Source organism: Anolis sagrei, chromosome 11, assembly GCF_037176765.1.
Source record: "Anolis sagrei isolate rAnoSag1 chromosome 11, rAnoSag1.mat, whole genome shotgun sequence".
Lineage (NCBI taxonomy): Eukaryota > Metazoa > Chordata > Lepidosauria > Squamata > Dactyloidae > Anolis > Anolis sagrei.
This window is the reverse complement of record NC_090031.1, coordinates 4,957,550-4,977,947: the sequence shown is the minus strand read 5'-3', so window position 1 is coordinate 4,977,947 and position 20,398 is coordinate 4,957,550. Positions and strand designations below refer to the sequence as shown.

The 20,398-nt window shown below is 45.7% G+C and overlaps 1 protein-coding gene across 2 annotated transcripts in view; it reads left to right on the top strand.

The window, feature by feature from the left end:
- Positions 1-20,398, top strand: part of COL5A1 (collagen type V alpha 1 chain) — a 224,990-nt gene that overhangs the window by 104,125 nt on the left and 100,467 nt on the right. For both annotated transcript variants that reach the window (XM_067471818.1, XM_067471817.1), the window contains exons 10-13: positions 293-334; positions 628-690; positions 14,937-15,011; positions 16,081-16,173. In XM_067471818.1, coding sequence (XP_067327919.1) covers positions 293-334; positions 628-690; positions 14,937-15,011; positions 16,081-16,173 — 273 coding nt within the window. The remainder of the gene's footprint in view (positions 1-292; positions 335-627; positions 691-14,936; positions 15,012-16,080; positions 16,174-20,398) is intronic.

Here is a 20,398-nt window from a genome sequence, read left to right as displayed (position 1 = left end):
TGCCTCCTGCAGCTCTGAAATGCCGAGATCCTTGAGCGTAAATGATTATGCAAGATCAGTTTCTTTAAGCTACTTCAGATCCAAGTGGTATCAAACTGCTAAATGAGTGCCGTGTGGAACCAGTTTACCAAGAACAAAAGAAATTATGGAAACTCATCCACATGGTGCAGTTCTTAGAGTCAACAGAACCTGATTTTCCTCAACAAAATACTTTGGTTTTGAGCTTTTGAGATGATTTATCAAATCCTCAACTATATTAATATATTTTCCTCCTCCTCTCGTTCTTTTTCAGGGGATGCTCATAGAAGGCCCGTCAGGCCCAGAAGGTCCAGCAGTAAGTAGAAGTTGTCTAGATGTCTATTTATACCTCCTTTCTTCTTGTTAGCACAAAATAAGGCTCTCCCCGCCCCATCGAACTGGACCAGATCTGCAGAAAACAGCTGTGTCCCTGAGTTCAATTATTTCCATATGATGGCCCTGGATCTCCAAACCATCCAAGGTCAATTTTTCCCATGCTTAAGTAAACAGATCTTTTGCATACTTTTGCTCTTCGGGATGAATGTAAGTTTACACACACCACTTCCTTTTTGTCATGTAGCTAATGCATTCTTTCTTTCTCCATGGCAGGGTCTTCCAGGTCCTCCAGGAACAACCGGGCCAACAGGCCCAATAGGAGATCCCGGAGAAAGGGTGAGCTTTCATGCACTTTGGGAAATTGGGGGAACTGGAAGCTTGGGGATAGAAATCCACTTGAGTGTAAGCCTTCCTTCCTGCCACCAGTTGGTTTCTGTCCTGCCTACTTTGGTTTGAATATTCATCTTCTGGTCATATGGGAGAAATTGGCACTCATGGTGGCATCTAAACATGCCTTATGGTGGCATCTAAACATGCTTTATGGTGACATAAGTGTATGACTGATGGTGGCATTTCTGCATGCTTTTTGGTGACATCTAAGCATGCTTTATGGTGACTTCTAAGCATGCTTTATGGTGGCATCTAAGCATGCTTTATTGTGACATCTAAACATGCTTTATGGTGACATCTAAGCATGCTTTATGGTGATATCTAAGCATGCCTTATGGTGGCATCTAAGCATTCTTTCTTCAAGTGGGGATGATCTCAGTGAAGGTTGATATACAACTTACTGACAGTAGCACAAGTAGACTTTGGGGAGATATATAACTCCCCAAATCCTTGAGGTTGCCCAGCAGGTTGTAGGAGGTTGCTTAGATCTCAAGAGTATTTCATGGCCAACATCAAAGGTGCCAATCTGCAGAGGAAAGAGGAATGGCTCATGTTTGTGTGGCTACTGATCCTGTTTGTTGTTGGTCATGTGGGTACCCTATTCAGATATCACAAATGTAACAGGTGATGCCAACCATTTGGATGGAGCCAAGCTAGGCATGGTGACAATACAGAGAAAGTTATAGCCCAATTGCGCCAATACAGTCCTGGTCCATTTGGACAATGGCCAACTATGAGTGATGGTGACACAGAGAAGGCAATAGTCCAATGGACCAACATAGTCCTGATCCATGTAGAAGTGACACAACACAGAGAAAGTAATAGTCCCGTTGGGCAATACAGTCCTGGTCCTGGAAAAGGCCAACTAGAAGTGATGGTGACACAGAGAAGGTAATGGCCCAACATAGTCCTGGTCCATGTAGAAGTGACACAATACAGAGAAAGTAATAGTCTAGTTGGGCAATATAGTCCTGGTCCTGGACAATGGCCAACTAAGAGTGATGGTGACACAGAGAAGGTAGTAATCCAATGGACTGACATAGTCCTGGTCCATGTAGAAGTGACACAACACAGAAAGTAATAGTCCATCTGGACAATGGCCAACTAGGAGTATTTATTTGTCGTGTCAGAGCAACCAGTCCATTATATTACATTTCTAACAGAACAAAGCAAACAAACAGAAAAATACAAAACTTGTGAGTTTGGTAGTTGGTTAAATGTCCTTTGACCAGTATCTGGCCACTTGGAGTGCCTCTGGTGTTGCCACAAGAAGGTCCTCCCTTGTGCATGTGGCTGGGCTCATGTTGCATTGCAGCAGGTGGTCAGTGGTTTGCTCCTCTCCACACTCGCATGTCGAGGATTCCACTTTGTAGCCCCATTTCTGAAGGTTGGCTCTGCATCTTGTGGTGCCAGAGCGCAGTCTGTTCAGCGCCTTCCAAGTCGCCCAGTTTCCTGTGTGCCCAGGGGGGAGTCTCTCATTTGGTATCAGCCATTGGTTGAGGTTCTGGGTTTGGGCCTGCCACTTTTGGGCTCTCGCTTGCTGAGGTGTTCCAGCGAGTGACTCTGTAGATCTTAGGAAACTATTTCTTGATTTAAGTCGTTGACGTGCTGGCTGATACCCAAACAGGGGATGAGCTGGAGATGTCTCTGCCTTGGTCCTTTCACTATTGGCTGCTACTTCCTGGCGGATGTCAGGTGATACAATACTGGCTAAACAGTGTAATTTCTCCAGTGGTGTAGGGCGCAGACACCCCGTGATAATGCGGCATGTCTCATTAAGAGCCACATCTACTGTTTTAGTGTGGTGAGATGTGTTCCACACTGGGCATGCACACTCTGCAGCAGAGTAGCACAGCGCAAGGGCAGATGTCTTCACTGTGTCTGGTTGTGATCCCCAGGTTGTGCCAGTCAGCTTTCGTATGATATTGTTTCTAGCGCCCACTTTTTTGCTTGATGTTCAGGCAGTGCTTCTTGTAGGTCAGAGCATGGTCCAGAGTGACTCCCAGGTATTTGGGTGTGCTGCAATGCTCCAGTGGGGTTCCTTCCCAGGTGATCTTCAGAACTCGGGATGCTTGTCTGTTCTTGAGATGAAAAGCACATGTCTGTGTTTTAGATGGGTTGGGGATCAGCTGGTTTTCCCTGTAATCGGCAGTAAGAGCACCTAGAGCATGCAATTCCAAGGGAGAGAAAAGGGCATTCAAATACCAGCTGTAGAACTAGCCATCCTTCTAAATGAATGCCGAAAAAAGACTTTTGGACCAATGACTGGATGCATAAAATATATCCGTTTTGTGTTTCAAAGACAGGGCATGTGTGAGGTTATTTCGAGCAGGGGTAAATTTCCTGGATTGGTTTCTCAAGAGTGTATAATACATTTAGCAGAGCGAGGGGGAAATGTCGCATTCCCGAATCTCGATGTACGACGTGTTGCTTCCCGAGCTCCGTCCAACACAAAGGAGGCGCTTCCTTTGCAATCCCGCTCAAAACCGGCAGAAGGAGCTCCGAAAATGTTTCCTGATATTGTTTTAATCATTCTTTGTGCTCAGCTTGGATGCTCTTTCTTTCTTTTCTGGCCGTGTTCCTGTTTGGACAGCATAAGCCAATCTGGATTCTTGTGTTATACTTCCTAAACCCCGGGGACATGCCCTCGGATCTCTCCCCGTTCGGAAAGAGCCGAGTGTGAAAAATCAAAAATGTCAAGCTAGATTAAGTCCTTTGTTGGAAGCGAGGAAAACAGAGGAGACGCAAAAGATGTCTCTCGTATAAGTTAACCAACTGTAGCGGAGTAAATCTCCCAGTATTAGGGTATAAATCTTTGTTTGTTTTGCTCTTACGCACAACGGCGATGGCGAAATAGGAAAGGTTTTCTCCCTGTTGATTGAAATTGGAGAGGTTTTGCCTATTTGTCTCCATTTCCACCCATTTTGGGATTTTCTGCGAAATTTTCGTTTGTGCGGGAAAAAACCCCCCCCACAATGTTTGGAAATATACATTGTGCATTGGGATATCATCCAGCAGTCACCATCTGTTATAGAACTCCAGTATGCTGATGACAACATCGTCTGTGCACTATTTGCCTCCATTTCCACACATTTTGGGATTTTCTGCGAAATTTTCGTTTGTACAAAAAAAAACCCCACAATATTGTGCATAAAATGCACTGTTTGGAAATATACATTGTACATTGGGCTATCTTCCAGCAGTCACCATCTGTTATAGAACTCCAGTATGCTGATGACAACATCATCTGTGCACTATTTGTCTCCATTTCCACACATTTTGGGATTTTCTGTGAAATTATCGTTTGTGCAGAAAAAACCCCACAATATTGTGCATAAAATGCACTGTTTGGAAATATATATTGTGCATTGGGATATCTTCCAGCCGTCACCATCTGTTATAGAACTCCAGTATGCTGATGACAACGTCATCTGTGCGCATTCAGAAGAAGATCTACAAGCCACTCTAAACCCACAATATTTTGCATAAAATGCACTGTTTGGAAATATACATTGTACATTGGGATATCTTCCAGCAGTCACCATCTGTTATAGAACTCCAGTATGCTGATGACAACGTCATCTGTGCGCATTCAGAAGAAGATCTACAAGCCACTCTAAACACCTTCGCAGAAGCATACAAGAAGCTTGGCCTGTCATTGAACATCAAGAAAACCAAAGTGCTCTTTCGGCAATCACCAGCCAATCCCTCTACAAAACCAAGGTCACAGCAACATCTGTTATAGAACTACAATATGCTGATGATAATGTCATCTGTGCGCATTCAGAAGAAGACCTACAAGCCACTCTAAATACCTTCAGAAGCATATGAGAAGTTCGGACTGTCATTGAACATCGAGAAAACCAAAGTGCTCTTTCGGCAATCACCAGCCAATCCTTCTACAAAACCAAGATCACAGCACATCTGTTATAGAACTACAATATGCTGATGATAACGTCATATGTGTGCATTCAGAAGAAGCTCTACAAGGAAATATACATTGTACATTGGGATATCTTCCAGCAGTCACCATCTGTTATAGAACTTCAGTATGCTGATGACAACATCGTCTGTGCACTATTTGTCTCCATTTCCACACATTTTGGGATTTTCTGCATTCAGAATTTTGGGATTTTCTGCATTCAGAATTTTGGGATTTTCTGCATTCATCATTTTCTGAACACCTTTGCAGAAGCATACGAGAAGCTCGGCCTGTCATTGAACATCGAGAAAACCAAAGTGCTGTTCCAGCAGTCACCAGCCAATCCCTCTCCAATGCCAGAGATACAGCTTAATGGTGTAACATTAGAAAATGTTGACTATTTCCACTCCCTTGGCAGCCACCTCTCCACCAAAGACAATATCGACCCAAAATACAACACCGCCTGAGCTCTGCGAGTGCAGCATTTTCCCGAATGAAGCAGAAAGTATTTGAGGACCGGGACATCCGTAGGGATACCAAGGTGCTTGTTTATAAAGCTATTATCCTTCCAGCCTGTAGACAGCCTGCGAAACATGGACTGTCTACAGACATCAACATTGACACTGAAATGCAACATTGCCTGAGCTCTGCGAGTACAGCATTTTTCTGAATGAAGCAGAGAGTGTTTGAGGACTGGGACATCCATAGGGAGACCAAGGTGCTTGTTTATAAAACTATTGTCCTCCCAACCTTGCTATATGCCTGAGAGACGTGGACTGTCTACAGACGTCACATGCAACTCCTAGAACGATTCCATCAGCGCTACTTCTGGAAAATCCTTCAAATTTCTTGGGAAGACAAGAGGACAAATGTCAGCATGCTGGAAGAAGCAAAGACCACCAGGATTGAAGCGATGGTCCTCCGCCATCAACTCCACTGGACCGACCACGTTGTCCAGATTCCCGACCACCGTCTCCCAAAGCAGTTGTTCTACTCCAGCCTCTGTTGAAAAGCCTCCAAAGAAGGAGCCTCCACAACACTGAGGCAGAGAGTTCCATTGTTGAACAGCTCTTTCTCATAATTAGGAAGTTCTTCCTAATGTTCAGGTGGAATCTCCTTCCTTTCCTGTATTTTGAAGCCATTGCTCCATTGCATCCTAGCCTTCAGGGCAACAGAAAACAAGCTTGCTCCATCCTCCCTAGGACTTCCCCTCTCATCGTGATCCATGGCCTTCATCCTGTCAACTCTCAGCCTTCTCTTCTGTAGGCTAAACATGTCCAGCTCTTTAAGCCGCTCCTCATAGGGCTTGTTCTCCAGACCCTTTATTATTTTAGTCGCCCTCCTCTGGACATATTCCAGCTTGTCAACATCTCCCTTCAGTTGTGGTGCCCAGAATTGGACATAATATTCCAGGTGAGGTCTAACCAAGGCGGCATGGGTATTACATGACTTCTCTGGATTTAGACATTTGACTCCTATTTTATGAAAATTATGCTAGGAGTTGCTATTAAAAAGTTACATTGATTGATTGATTGCTTTGGTGATTTGGATATCCAATACTTCTGGACATGTTTTAAGACTCATGTGAACAGAAGACATAAATATATAGAAGTCAAAATAACAACAACAACAACAACAACAACAATTTAGTGCTTAATGATTTGAGTTGGAGGTACAACAACATTACATCAACATATCAAAACACTCAATATGGAAGGATATACTCTTAAATAGGAAGGCTATACTTGGAGGAAAAATGGTTAGAGCTGGATTCCAAATATATTCAGATTATCGAGATCCTTAAAAATGGGATTGTTATACATTTAATTTAGGGCTGACACCTAGTGGCCCAATTGGACAGGTGCAGAAAAAATTATATTCTTTTGCGTCTTAATGCAGAATTTGGGGAGGGGGGGGATGGACACACAACAATTTTGTTTTACTACAACACCCAGAGTGTGTACTACACTGTAGAATTAATGCAGTTTCATCCCACTTGCTTTATTTAATTACTTATGCGCTCCCTCGTTGTCCGAGGGCAATGGTCTTCCAAGTGTAGGGTCTTGGTGGCTTTAGAGTCCTATTCTTGATCTGCACGTTCAGGGCATTGGTTCTCAGTCAGGGTTGGCTTCTTCCTCTTGGCACGTTTCTCCCTTTTGTACCTCTTTGAATTCCGCAGCACTGCTGGTCACAGCTGACCTCCAGTTGGAGTTCTCAAGGGCCAGGGCTTCCCAGTTCTCAAACTGACTAGTGGTTTGGTGAATATAGACCTCGGAGGTGTGTTGGAGACTCTAGAGAGGACTTTGAGATTCCTGGTGATTATTTTTTTCATATTTATTTATTTACTAGCTTGGGGACCCAGCGCTGCCCGGGTTATTAGAGAAAGTGGGTAATGGTGGTTCTGTATGCCAAGTTTGGTCTTTATTGGTCATTGGATGAGGGTGGCAATGGTTTCAGTAAGTGAGTGAAGGTACTGCAAGTCCCATCATCCAAAGTCCATCCTCCTTCAAACTGCAGCAGGATGTAGAGTGGATCATGGGGGCTCTGTGTGCCAAGTTTGGTCTTGATCAGTCATTGGATGAGGGTGGCAGTGGTTTCAGTAAGTGAGTGAAGGTACTGCAAATCCCATCATCCAAAGTCCATCCTCCTTCAAACTGCAGCAGGATGTAGAGTGGGTCATGGGGGCTCTGTGTGCCAAGTTTGGTCTTTATTGGTCATTGAATGAGGGTGGCAGTGGTTTCAGGAAGTGAGTGAAGGTACTGCAAGTCCCATCATCCATGGTCCACTTTGACTTTTATTATATATATAGATATAGATTTATTTACCATATAATCCAACCTGAAAATGTCAAATCCAAAAATGTGGAGGGTCCTGACTCGAAATGTTTGGGACCAGAAGTGTTTGAGATTGTGTTATTATTGTTGTTATGATTCTTATTGATTCCCACCCCCCTTCAAAGTCACTCTCCAAACTCCAGGTTTTCCGTGTTTGCGGCTTCTCGGCATTTTTGCAGCGCTTTTGGTGGGCATCAAATATTCAATCTCGTAAGCTGTCAAGTCTTAATGCAATGGCAGGGTTATTAATTACCTGCGGTGTTTCAAATTGCGTTGTGTATCGGGACACTGTGTGTAATTAATGACCCTGCCATTGTGTTAGTCTTTGACAGCCACTCAGATTTAATATTTGATGCCCACCGAAACCATCATTGGCAATATGTCTACAATGCGGCAGGCTCGGTATTTAAAACGAACAGGCCCTCCTGTCTTCTGAATGACATCTGATGCTAAATTAGCGCTATATGTCAATTATCAGAACACCGTGACATATGCGATGGAAGCTAGATCAAAAATTGTATGGAGATCTAGTAGCTGTGCGAAATTTTACAATTTTTCAATCACATAGGTACGGATGAACAGCTGGCTCTGTTTTCTTCAAAGTTGCTAGAGTTACAAGCTGGGTAGATGCGGAGAACGCCATGGATGGAGTGTGTCTGGATTTCAGGAAGGCCTTCCTTCGAGAAGGTCCCCGATGTTATTTAACATCTACATGAAGCCGCTGGGGAGATCATTCAGAGTTTCGGAATGAGGTGTTATCTCTATGCAGATGATGTTCAAATCTGTCACTCCTTCTCACCTGTCACCAAGGAGGCTGTCCAAACCTTGAACCGTGTTGGACTGGAAGAGGGCTAACAAATTGAAATTGAATCCAGACAAGACAGAGGTCCTACTGGTCAGTCGTAAGGCCGAACAGGGCATAGGGTGACAGCCTGTGTTAGATGGGGTTACACTCCCCCTGAAGACACAGGTTCGCAGCTTGGGAGTGATCCTAGACTCGTCGCTGAGCCTGGAACCCCAGGTCTCGGCGGTGGCTGGGAGAGCTTTTGCACAATTAAAACTTGTGCACCAGCTGCGCCCATATCTTGGGAAGCCAGATCTGGCCACAGTGGTCCACGCTCTCGTTACATCCCGAATAGATTACAGCAATGCGCTCTATGTGGGGTTGCCTTTGAAAACTGTTCGGAAACTTCGGCTAGTCCAGCGGGCGGCAGCCAGATTACTCACCGGAGCATCACACACCCCTCTGCTATTTTTATTTATTTATTTATTACTGGTGCTTTTACCCCGCCCTTCTCAACCCCCGGAGGGGGACTCAGGGCGGCTTACAAAAAAGGCAGAATTTGATGCCTATACATAATAATACATAGTATACAAAAGTATAAAAGAACGATATACAAAATGTAATTAAAACGATTATCACAATAAAACATCAGCACTGGTACCTAAGATATTGTATAAACATCATTTAAAAAACATCGTGTAAAAGTCATTCTTATAATCAGCGTTTCGTTGCCAGAGTTCCACATAACCAATCCGTTAGTCATTTCCTAGCCATCAATGGAGTTCTTCTTTATTTACCCGCTTGTCCAAATGCCTGGTCCCAGATCCATGTTTTTAGTTTTTTCCTGAAATAAAGGAGCGTAGTTGCAGATCTGATTTCCCCGGGGAGAGAATTCCATAGGCGGGGGGCCACCACCGAGAAGGCCCTGCTCCCCGTCCCCGCCAATCTCACCTGTGATAGAGGCGGGGTCGAGAGCAGGACCTCCCCAGAAGATCTTAGGCTCCGGGGTGGGACGTAGTCAGCTCCACTGGCTGCCGATCCAGTTCCGAGCACAATTCAAAGTGCTGGTTCTGACCTACAAAACTCTATACGGCTCCGGTCTGGCGTACCTGTCCGAACTCATCTCCTTCTACGTCCCACCTCGGAATCTGAGATCATCTGGGGAGGCCCTGCTATCGACCCCACCTCTATCACAAGTGAGGCTAGTGGGAATGAGAAGCAGGGCCTTCTCGGTGGTGGCCCCTCACCTGTGGAACTCAGGTGGGGAAATCAGATCAGCAACATACCTCCTCTCCTTTAGAAGGAAATTAAAAACGTGGTTATGGGACCAGGCCTTCGGGCAACCTGGCAGTTAAGGACAATGGACGACTAGAATTAACAGGACTGACAATGTGGAATTGAAACTATGGACTATGAGACCGGTGAATGCTGAGTGTTAAACTGGTTTATTGACGTGTTATAGAACTGAGAACCAACCATTTAGTTGTTTTTAACTGTTTAATTGCTGCTATACTGTTTTATTTTATTGTTGTATTGTATTGTATTGTATTGTATTGTATTGATGCTGGCATCGAATTGTGCCTTTGTAAGCCGCTCTGAGTCCCCCCCAGGGTGAGAAGGGCAGGGTAGAAGTGTTTGAAATAAATAAATAAATAGCAAGGAAAGTAGTCCAATGTGGGTTAAGCAAAACTATGGTGAGGTGGATCTGTAATTGATTAAGTGAACGAACCCAGAGGGTGATTCCCCCCAATTGTTCCTTCTCTTCATCCTGGAGTTTGGTCCTCAGCCCAGTACCGTTCAATGGTTCCTCTTCTTCATCCTGGAAAGAAGAGACTATTTGGGTGCCATGAAGAAGGTCATTCCTGGGCCCAGTACCGTTCAATGGTTCTTCTTCTACCTGGAAAGAAGAGACTATTTGGGTGCCATGAAGAAGGTCATTCCTGGGCCCAGTACCGTTCAATGGTTCTTCTTCTACCTGGAAAGAAGAGACTATTTGGGTGCCATGAAGAGGGTTCAGTCCTGGGCCCAGTACCGTTCAATGGTTCCTCTTCTTCATCCTGGAGAGAAGTGACTATTTGGGTGGCATGAAGAGGGTTCGGTTGTGGACCCAGTACCGTTCAATGGTTCCTCTTCTTCACCCTGGAAAGAAGGGACTATTTGGGTGCCGTGAAGAGGGTCCCGTCCTTGGCCCAGTACCGTTCAATGGTTCCTCTTCTTCATCCTGGAAAGAAGTGACTATTTTGGTGGCATGAAGAAGGTTCAGTCCTGGTCCCAGTACCATTCAATGGTTCCCCATTCAATGGTGCCTTGAAGAGGGTCCAGTCCTGGGCCCAGTACCGTTCAATGGTTCCTCTTCTTCACCCTGGAAAGAAGGGACTATTTGGGTGCCGTGAAGAGGGTCCCGTCCTTGGCCCAGTACCGTTCAATGGTTCCCCTTCTTCATCCTGGAAAGGAGTGACTATTTGGGTGCCATGAAGAAGGTCATTCCTGGGCCCAGTACCGTTCAATGGTTCTTCTTCTACCTGGAAAGAAGAGACTATTTGGGTGCCATGAAGAAGGTCATTCCTGGGCCCAGTACCGTTCAATGGTTCTTCTTCTACCTGGAAAGAAGAGACTATTTGGGTGCCATGAAGAGGGTTCAGTCCTGGGCCCAGTACCGTTCAATGGTTCCTCTTCTTCATCCTGGAGAGAAGTGACTATTTGGGTGCCATGAAGAGGGTTCGGTTGTGGACCCAGTACCGTTCAATGGTTCCTCTTCTTCACCCTGGAAAGAAGGGACTATTTGGGTGCCGTGAAGAGGGTCCCGTCCTTGGCCCAGTACCGTTCAATGGTTCCTCTTCTTCATCCTGGAAAGAAGTGACTATTTTGGTGGCATGAAGAAGGTTCAGTCCTGGTCCCAGTACCATTCAATGGTTCCCCATTCAATGGTGCCTTGAAGAGGGTCCAGTCCTGGGCCCAGTACCGTTCAATGGTTCCTCTTCTTCACCCTGGAAAGAAGGGACTATTTGGGTGCCGTGAAGAGGGTCCCGTCCTTGGCCCAGTACCGTTCAATGGTTCCCCTTCTTCATCCTGGAAAGGAGTGACTATTTGGGTGCCATGAAGAGGGTTCAGTCCTGGGCCCAGTACCGTCCAATGTTTCCTCTTCTTCATCCTGGAGAGAAGTGACTATTTGGGTGCCATGAAGTCCTGGGCCCAGTTCTTTACCTGGAATCCCACTGGGTCCAATTCTGGGTACCACAATTGAAGGTAGATGTTGACTCTAAGCTGGAAGGTCTCCAGAGGAGGGTGACTCAAACGATCCAGGGTCTGGAGAACAAGCCCTATGAGGAGCAGCTTCAACTCTAGTCTGTACCTTGGTTTACTTTTTCTCACGGAGTCATCATCCAGCAATGGACCATAGAGGTTGTCTTTCAGGTTAAAAAAATATTGTGCTTTCTTATACCTTGCCTTATTAGTGCTTTTCTATATCTCGCCTAAAGTCGAAATTGACTCCTTAGCAAATAAACACAGTTAAATTCCGCCTCAACTGCAGCACAAGCTTTTCAGGAAAACTGGGGCACCGGGAGGAGGGAGAAACCCACGTTTCTGCTCTCCCAACAGCATATATATATATATATATATATATATATATATATATATAATTTACTCACCTCCCTGGTAACTTGTGGCAGTTTTTACAGCGTGATTTTAAAGCCTAACAAATTATTGAAGTCAACCGCCCACCCTTTCGGGAGCCGTGGAAATGAAACGTGTTCGAAAGGCAATAAAGAACGAGCCCGGGGTTGATCCGTATGTAAGAAATTAGGCCTTGAAAAACTTCTTAAATCAGCTCAGGAAATAAACTTTCCATGGGGGGCTGTTTCTCAAATAACAGGATGTTTTTTGAAAGTTTTTCACATTCTTTTCTCTCTCTCCATTGATCTTATCTTGTCTTCCATTTCTTAGTACAGTTGCACTGGTATGTTAGGATCAGCAATCTCATTTTTGGATTGTTGTAGGTTTTTTTCAGGCTATATCACCATATTCTAGAGGCATTCTCTCCTGACATTTCGCCTGCATCTATGGCAAGCATCCTCAGAGGTAGTGAGGTCTGTTGGAACTAGGAAAAGGGGTTTATATGACCAGGGTGGGACAAAGGACTCTTGTCTGTTGGAGCTAGGGGTAAATGTTTCAACTGACCACCTTGATTAGCATATAATGGCCTGACAGTGCCTAGAGCAAACTTTTGTTGAGAGGTGATTAGATGTCCTTGTTTGTTTCCTCTCTGTTGTTGTGCTGTTGTAATTTAGAGTTTTTTTTTAATACTGGTAGCCAGATTTTAAACACTGAGCAGCATTCCATGGACACAGATACTAAAAGACAAGAATTATTATTATTATTATTATTATTATTATTATTATTATCACCTCTCAACAAAAGTTTGCTCCAGGCACTGTCAGGCCATTCTATACTAATCAAGGTGGTCAGTTGAAACATTCACACCTAGCTCCAGCAGACAAGAGTCCTTTGTCCCACGCTGGTCATTCCACAGATATATAAACCCTTTTTCCTAGTTCCAACAGACCTCACTACCTCTGAGGATGCTTGCCATAGATGCAGGTGAAATGTCAGGAGAGAATGCCTCTAGAACAGGGGTCCTCAAACTTTCTAAACTGGGGGCCAGTTCACTGTCCCTCAGGCCGTTGGAGGGCCGGACTATAGTTTTTTTTTATAAAAAAATCAATTAAAAAATTCTATGCACATTGCACATATCTTATTTTGCTGTGTGGAAGGGCCCTTCGAGGGAGGGGGTTCTTTCTAGCCCTCTTTAGGCAGTAATTCCAGGAGCAGAGAATGGGAAATCTTCCTATTTCTAGTCTGAACAAAATCAGTATTAAAAAAAACTCTAAAATTATAACTGTAAATAAAGAACAACAGTCAAACACAGGGGAACTCCAGACAAGAAACAATCAGGACCAGCTAATCACCACTCATCAAAGGATTCTCCCTAAAAACTGTCAGGCTATGAAATGGTAATCAAGGTGGCCAATTGAAACATTCATACCTACCTCCAACAGACAAGAGTTCTTTCTCCCACCCTGGATCTTCCACAATTTTCCGAGTTAAAGGTTTTCCTCTGACATGAAGTCCAGTCGTGTCTGACTCTGGGGTGTGGTGCTCATCTGCATTTTTAAGTCGAAGAGCCAGCGTTGTCCGTAGACACCTCCAAGGTCATGTAGCCGGCATGACTGCATGGAGCGCCGGGGCAGCCTCACTTGGCTGGCTCACGGTGCCCATCGGGCCCGATGGGCAGTGTGAGCCTGCCAAGAGAGGAGCAGCCCCGCATGGCCTACTCGCGCATAAAGCACCTTGCGAGGTGCTTTATGTGCAAGTAGGCTGCGTGGAGCAGCTGCCCTTGGCTGGCTCACGGTGCCCATTGGGCCTGACGGATAGCGTGAGCCAGCCAAGGAAGGGGCATTGTGTGTAGGAGGGGGCGCTTCTCCTCCATGGGCCGGATAAGTGCCTTTGACGGACCGGAAGTGGCCCGCGGGCCGTAGTTTGAGGACCCCTGCTCTAGAACATGGCCATATAGCCTGAAAAAACCTACAACAACCCAGCGATTCCGGCCATGAAAGCCTTCGACAATATAATCTCATTTTTATTTATCCGTCGGTCCCAATTGTTAATTGGTGATTTGATAACTGCTATATTGGGTTGTAATGGATATATTGTAATATTATGGTTAATTTTGGGGAGAAGCAGAAGTTAGTACATCCACCACTGTCTTTAAAGCTTTTGAAGCATTTCTCTGAATCCCAATGAAATTTTCTCCTCCTCGGAGAGTTTTTGGCTCATCTACATTACGGAGTTAACCCGGTTTGACACTACTTAAACTGCCAGGGCTCAATTCTATGGGATCACTGTGTTAGAAGAGTTTGCATATGAATAAGTCATCATGTGTGTGTGTGTGTATAATATTCATTTGTGGGATTAACATAACTCAAAAGCCACTGGACGAATTGACACCAAATTTGGACACAATACACTGATCAGGTCAACGAGTGACCATCACTCATAAAAACACTGAAAAACACAGCAGAAGAGACATTAAAAGCCAAAAAACAAAAAATACATTACAATGCATGCACAAAACTGCATATGTACACAAACACACATATATACACATATATACACAAACACAAGTTATATATACGCAGTGTGGGTCACAGCAGCACATGGCAAGAGGTGGCTAATGTGTGTGTGTGTGTGTGTGTGTGTATATATATATATATATATATATATATCCCAGAATGCATTTATTTCCAAAAGTAATCATTTTGAGTTGTCTGAATTTTGAAATATGTTCCTTCTTCCATGTTATTTCTTATAGTCCTTGCAAATTTGCACATTCTTGAGACAGATTCGATTCTTTTCTCAAAAGGGGCCGAACAGCTATTTACTTTATCAAAAGCGTTTTCTATCTCTAATTTGCAGAGGTTTCCGGTCCAACCCATCTCCACAGTTCTCTGATTCTAAAAGATGAGAAGAGGACAGAGTGTTGGTCGAGTCTGAATTCCATTGAGTTGACTCATCCTTCTGACTGTTGATAAACTGGAAAGAGCTCTGTCCAAAGTTCAACATCATCATCTTCTTCTTCTATTCCTTTCTGAAGGGTCCTCCTGGACGGGCAGGGCTTCCCGGAGCAGATGGTTTGCCTGGACCTCCTGGGACCATGCTTATGCTTCCAGTAAGTATCTGATTCCTGGTAGGGTTGTGCATTTGGGGTAAACCTTGATCCGTTTCATGTCCTGGCTTTCAGTGGGGGCCCTGATCTGTTTGTTAGGAGGGTGGGCTTTCTGGGCCTGCATGCCACACACGCACTCTCTTTCCAAAGCAAAGAGGCAAGTTCTGGGAGGCACTTGGCTGAAGCAAAAGCAAACTTGGAACCCGGATTGGCTCCAGTTTGATTTTGTGTCAAGCTGATTTTTGTACCGAGAGGGGGCTTACCATTTCGTGCTCCCAAAGTACAGAAAGAAATGAAAGAAATGAAGGAAATGGAAGAAATGAATTCCTCGCACAGTTCTAGTTCCTAGTATTTTCACCATTGGGTTGACCAGTTTGGATCGCATTTAGGTCCGCGAGGGTGGCAATGCACGGATGAAAAGGTTGCCAATGGGTAAAACTCAAAGGAAGACATTTAAAAAGCTGAGAAATAAGATATATCATCTCTCAGTATTTCCCGTCTAGCGTGGATTAACCTCTACGGGGATGCTCCTTCATCTCTAAACATCAAGGCATTCTGGTGGGCCCATCACGTGCTCCCCAAAAATGTCATCTTTCACACTCATTGCTTGCCTGTCGGTTTCTTCGGTGTGCTATTAAATACCTCAAGGCAAAATATAGAGCATATCTAGCTGCGGGAAGACTCTGTGGGGCTTATAGATCAAAGCCCGCTGAGGCAGAGGCATTGTTTTCTCACTAGAGGCTATCATAAGAAAAATCAATACGCCTGTAATACCAGAACTCAACAAAATGGATAGGCAGGAGGTTTAGGACTCCCCGAAGGAAATATTTTTTTCCCCCTCCAATATTCCAACAGTCTGTTTGTGGGTTTCGTTGCCACAGAATGTAGCAGTCAGTCAAGACGATGGGATATCAAATAGTCTCGCATCTCGTCTTTAGCAATACTGGTTCAAATGCTGTCTTCGGGAGAGATGGCATCCCAGAGCATCATTCTAGCCTTCTCTGTATGTTTGCGTGTTGGTGGGTGTTTGGAAACATGTTTTTAATGGGTCGATATCTTGTTTCCCCCACAGTTCCGGTTCAGTGGAGGAGGAGACGGTGGATCCAAGGGCCCCATGGTGTCTGCTCAAGAATCTCAGGCCCAAGCTATCCTACAACAGGCTAGGGTAAGTCATTGCTGATGTCTTCTTCATGGACCATGGCACCTCTCTATTTCCTTCTGGTATTTGATGTTAGGTTGAGGGTCCAGAAAAATTCATCTGATTCACTGGGGTTGTCCAACTGGTGGCCCAGTGTCTTGGGGTACCTAAGCTGCCAATGAGCTGGCCAAGAACAGCCAAGCACAGCTCCATCATACCTTGGCCAAGCAACTGGTGTAATCCCATCCTCCAGACCAATTGCCATTGCTCTGGTTGTTGAGATGAACAACTAGAATTAGCTCCACAATACCTTGACTCACAACTGTTGAGAAGCTCTCCATCTATCTCAACTGCCACTGCCCTCTCCTGTATGGGAGAGAAGAGCAGCTGCACAGCGCAACCATGCTTTGACTCACAACCATTGAGAAGTTCTCCATCCATCCCAACTGGCACTGCCCTGTCCTGTGTGAGAGAGAAGAGCGACTGCATAGTTCGACCATGCCTTGACTCACAACTGTTGAGAAGCTCTCCATCTATCCCAACTGCCACTGCCCTGTGCTGTGTGGGAGAGAGGAGCAGCTGGCACAGCTCAACCATGCCTTGACTCACAACTGTTGAAAAACTCTCCATCTATCCCAACTGCCACTGCCCTGTCCTGTGTGGGAGAAAAGAGCGGTTGCATAGCTCAACCATGCCTTGACTAACAACTGTTGATAAGCTCTCCATCCATCCCAACTGCCACTTCCCTGTCCTGTGAGGGAGAAAAGAGCGGTTGCATAGCTCAACCATGCCTTGACTCACAACTGTTGGGAAGTTCTCCATCCATCCCAACTGCCACTGCCGTGTCCTGTGAGGGAGAGAAGAGTGGCTGCATAGTTCAACCATGCCTTGACTCACAACTGTTGGGAAGCTCTCTATCTATCCCAACTGCCACTGTCCTGTCCTGTGTGGGAGAGAAGAGAGGCTGGCACAGCTCAACCATGCCTTGACTTGCGAACGTTGAGAAGCTCTCCATCCATCCCAGCTTCCACTGCCCTGTCCTGTGTGGGAGAGAAGAGCAGCTGCATAGGTCAACCATGCCTTGACTCACAACTGTTGGGAAGCTCTCGGTCTATCCCAACTGCCACTGCTCTGTCCTGTGAGGGAGAAAAGAGCGGCTGCACAGCTCAACCATGCCTTGACTCACAACTGTTGGGAAGCCCTCGGTCTATCCCAACTGCCACTGCTCTCTTCTGTGTGGGAGTGAAGAGCAGCTGGCATAGCTCTGCCACGCCTTGACTCACAACCAGCTATCCACCAATCGCAACAGCCACTGACCTGTCCTGCGAGGGAGAGTGGCTGCATGCCTTGACTAACAACTGTTGAGAAGCTCTTTATCCATCCCAATTGTCACTGCCCTATCCTGTGAGGGAGAGAAGAGCAGCTGCAAAACTCCACCACAATTTGACTCACAAAAGTTGAAAAGCTCTCCATCGATCTCAACTGCCACTGCCCTTGCCTCTGAGGGAGAGAAGAGCAGCCACCGCTGGCTGGACTTAACCCCTTCCCCAACCGCCACGTCCTTTTCTTTCTGAGTCCCATCTTACTTAGAACATAAACTGAAGAACAGGGAAACATTGAATTTATGATCTGGGAGCCCTTTGAGCTGAAGGATAGATGATCAATACGTAAACAAGCAAGAAAGATCAAGGCCCAGTTTGGCCCACAGAGGTCCTTGGGACTTCTGCTCCCTTAAAATCAAGACAGGAAGGAGAAGACATGAAAGCTTGGAGAAGAGAACGATGCTGGAGAAAACTGAAGGAAAAAGGAAGAGGGGCCAATCAAGGGTAAGATGGATGGAAGGCATCCTTGAAGTGACTGGCTTGACCTCGAAGGAGCTGGGGGTGGTGACGGCCAACAGGAAGCTCTGGCATGGGTTACGAAGAGTCAGAAGCACTAAACAAATAAACAACAACGAGAAGATCAAGTCATTTGATCCTTTGACTTAATCCCTTTGACCTGTGAAGGATCTTGAATGAATCCAACTTCCCCAATTAATTTGTCTCAATGTTCATTCGTTCAGTCGCTTCTGACTCTTCGTGACCTCATGAACCAGCCAACACCAGAGCTCCCTGTCAGCCATCACCACCCCCAGCTCCTTCAAGGTCAAGCCAGTCACTTCAAGAATGCCATCCATCCATCTTGCCCTTGGTCGCCCCCTCTTCCGTTTTCCTTCCGTTCAGTTGCTTCTGACTCTTCATGACCTCATGAACCAGCCCATGCCAGAGCTCCCTGACGACCGTCACCACCACCAGCTCCTTCAAGGTCAAGCCAGTCACTTCAAGGATGCCATCATCCATCCATCTTGCCCTTGGTCGCCCCCTCGTCCTTTTTCCTTCCGTTCAGTTGCTTCCGACTCTTCATGACCTCATGAACCAGCCCACGCCAGAGCTCCCTGTTGGCCGTCACCACCCCCAGCTCCTTCAAGGTCAAGCCAGTCACTTCAAGGATGCCATCCATCCATCTTGCCCTTGGTCGCCCCCTCTTCCTTTTTCCTTCCGTTCAGTTGCTTCCGACTCTTCATGACCTCATGAACCAGCCCACGCCAGAGCTCCCTGTTGGCCGTCACCACCATCAGCTCCTTCAAGGTCAAGCCAGTCACTTCAAGGATGCCATCATCCATCCATCTTGCCCTTGGTCGCCCCCTCTTCCTTTTTCCTTCCGTTCAGTTGCTTCCAACTCTTCATGACCTCATGAACCAGCCCACGCCAGAGCTCCCTGTCGACCGTCACCACCACCAGCTTCTTCAAGGTCAAGCCAGTCACTTCAAGGATGCCATAAATCCATCTTGCCCTTGGTCGGCCCCTCTTCCTTTTTCCTTCCATTTTCCCCAGCATCATTGTCCCAATGGTTTTGGTTCACCAAATAGTCCACATTTCCTATCATATGTTGGATCGAGGGCTTTGCAATCGATCTCCTCACCTTCTCCAAACTCCATATCCCAAGATGGAGATATTTTCCCCCATTTTCCACCTTTCCCAATGGAGAGCTGCTCTCATTTTTCATCAGCGGTAACAGCAGAGATTCCCAATGCAATCAGAGTACATCCTCCACCGCCTGAGCTCCCGCAGCAGAGGAGGCTAAGTGCCTCGCCGACCCATAAATCCCAGGATTTTTGAGAACGGAGCCGTGGCGGTGCAAGTGATATCAAACTGCTTTATGGGCACGGTGCAGATATATCCTCAGTGTGCCGATCCATATTCATAGGGCCTATGAGTAATCTCTGCTCCATACATTCCCAGAGATCGGTATGTGCTTAAATCTAAGCAAGTGCTTCAGATTGGAAAGCAAATCCTGCCGATTCCAGCTAATAGCCTTTCCGAAAGAAAAATCACGTCCTCCGTCGTACCGCCGCTATTGCTCTCGAGACCAAAGCAATAATGTATTTTTTCTTCACCACCCTTTTTAATTGGGGACATCTCGAAGACCAGTTCAGTAAATAATTTTTGCAACGTTGGCTGGGCCGTCGCAACGACCAACCCGGGCGGGTTTTAATTAAATGGCGGACGCCAATAATTACAGGTTCTTTAAAGCTATTGGATTTGTGGGATGGCGCAAATGTGTGTCCTAGAGTATGGAGAGCCCCATTACCTGCCCAGAGATTTATTGACTCGACGTTCGCGACATGGCTTTTTAATTAGTGTGCAGGGTTTTTTAAAGACAAGACGGTGACATCTTAAAGTCGAATGCTTGATCCCCGTGTAAAGGTATAAATAGTAATTACAGGGTCCTGGTTCTTTCTGCACTGCCAACGCTGGCTTCTGGGTACGTGGCAGGAATTTATTTTTTTATCGTGTCATCAGCAACCAGACATTTGTATTACATTTTAACAAAAACAAACAGACAAACAGACAGGGTGAAAGAAAATATATGTTACAGTCTCAGTTAGTCCTGAGTCCAAGGAGTTTGAAGCTGAGGAGCTTTTCCAAGTTTCCTCTTTCCTCAATAGCTGTGAATGCCGGAGCAATCCACAACCCCAGTTCAAATGGCCTATGTTTGAAGACTCAGGATCTTCCTCTGGTGCCAAAAAGAACCAGTTTGAAGGCGCTTGGGTCTCCTCAATGTTGTCCAGGACAATCTGGACATAAAGCATGAGTCCCAAGGGTAAAATACCTTAGAATTGGTGCTGAGAGGTAATTTAATCAGGAACTATTAGAGCCAAGTCCCTTACTCACATCCATCTGATAGAAACTCTGATGGCAGAATGAAAAAG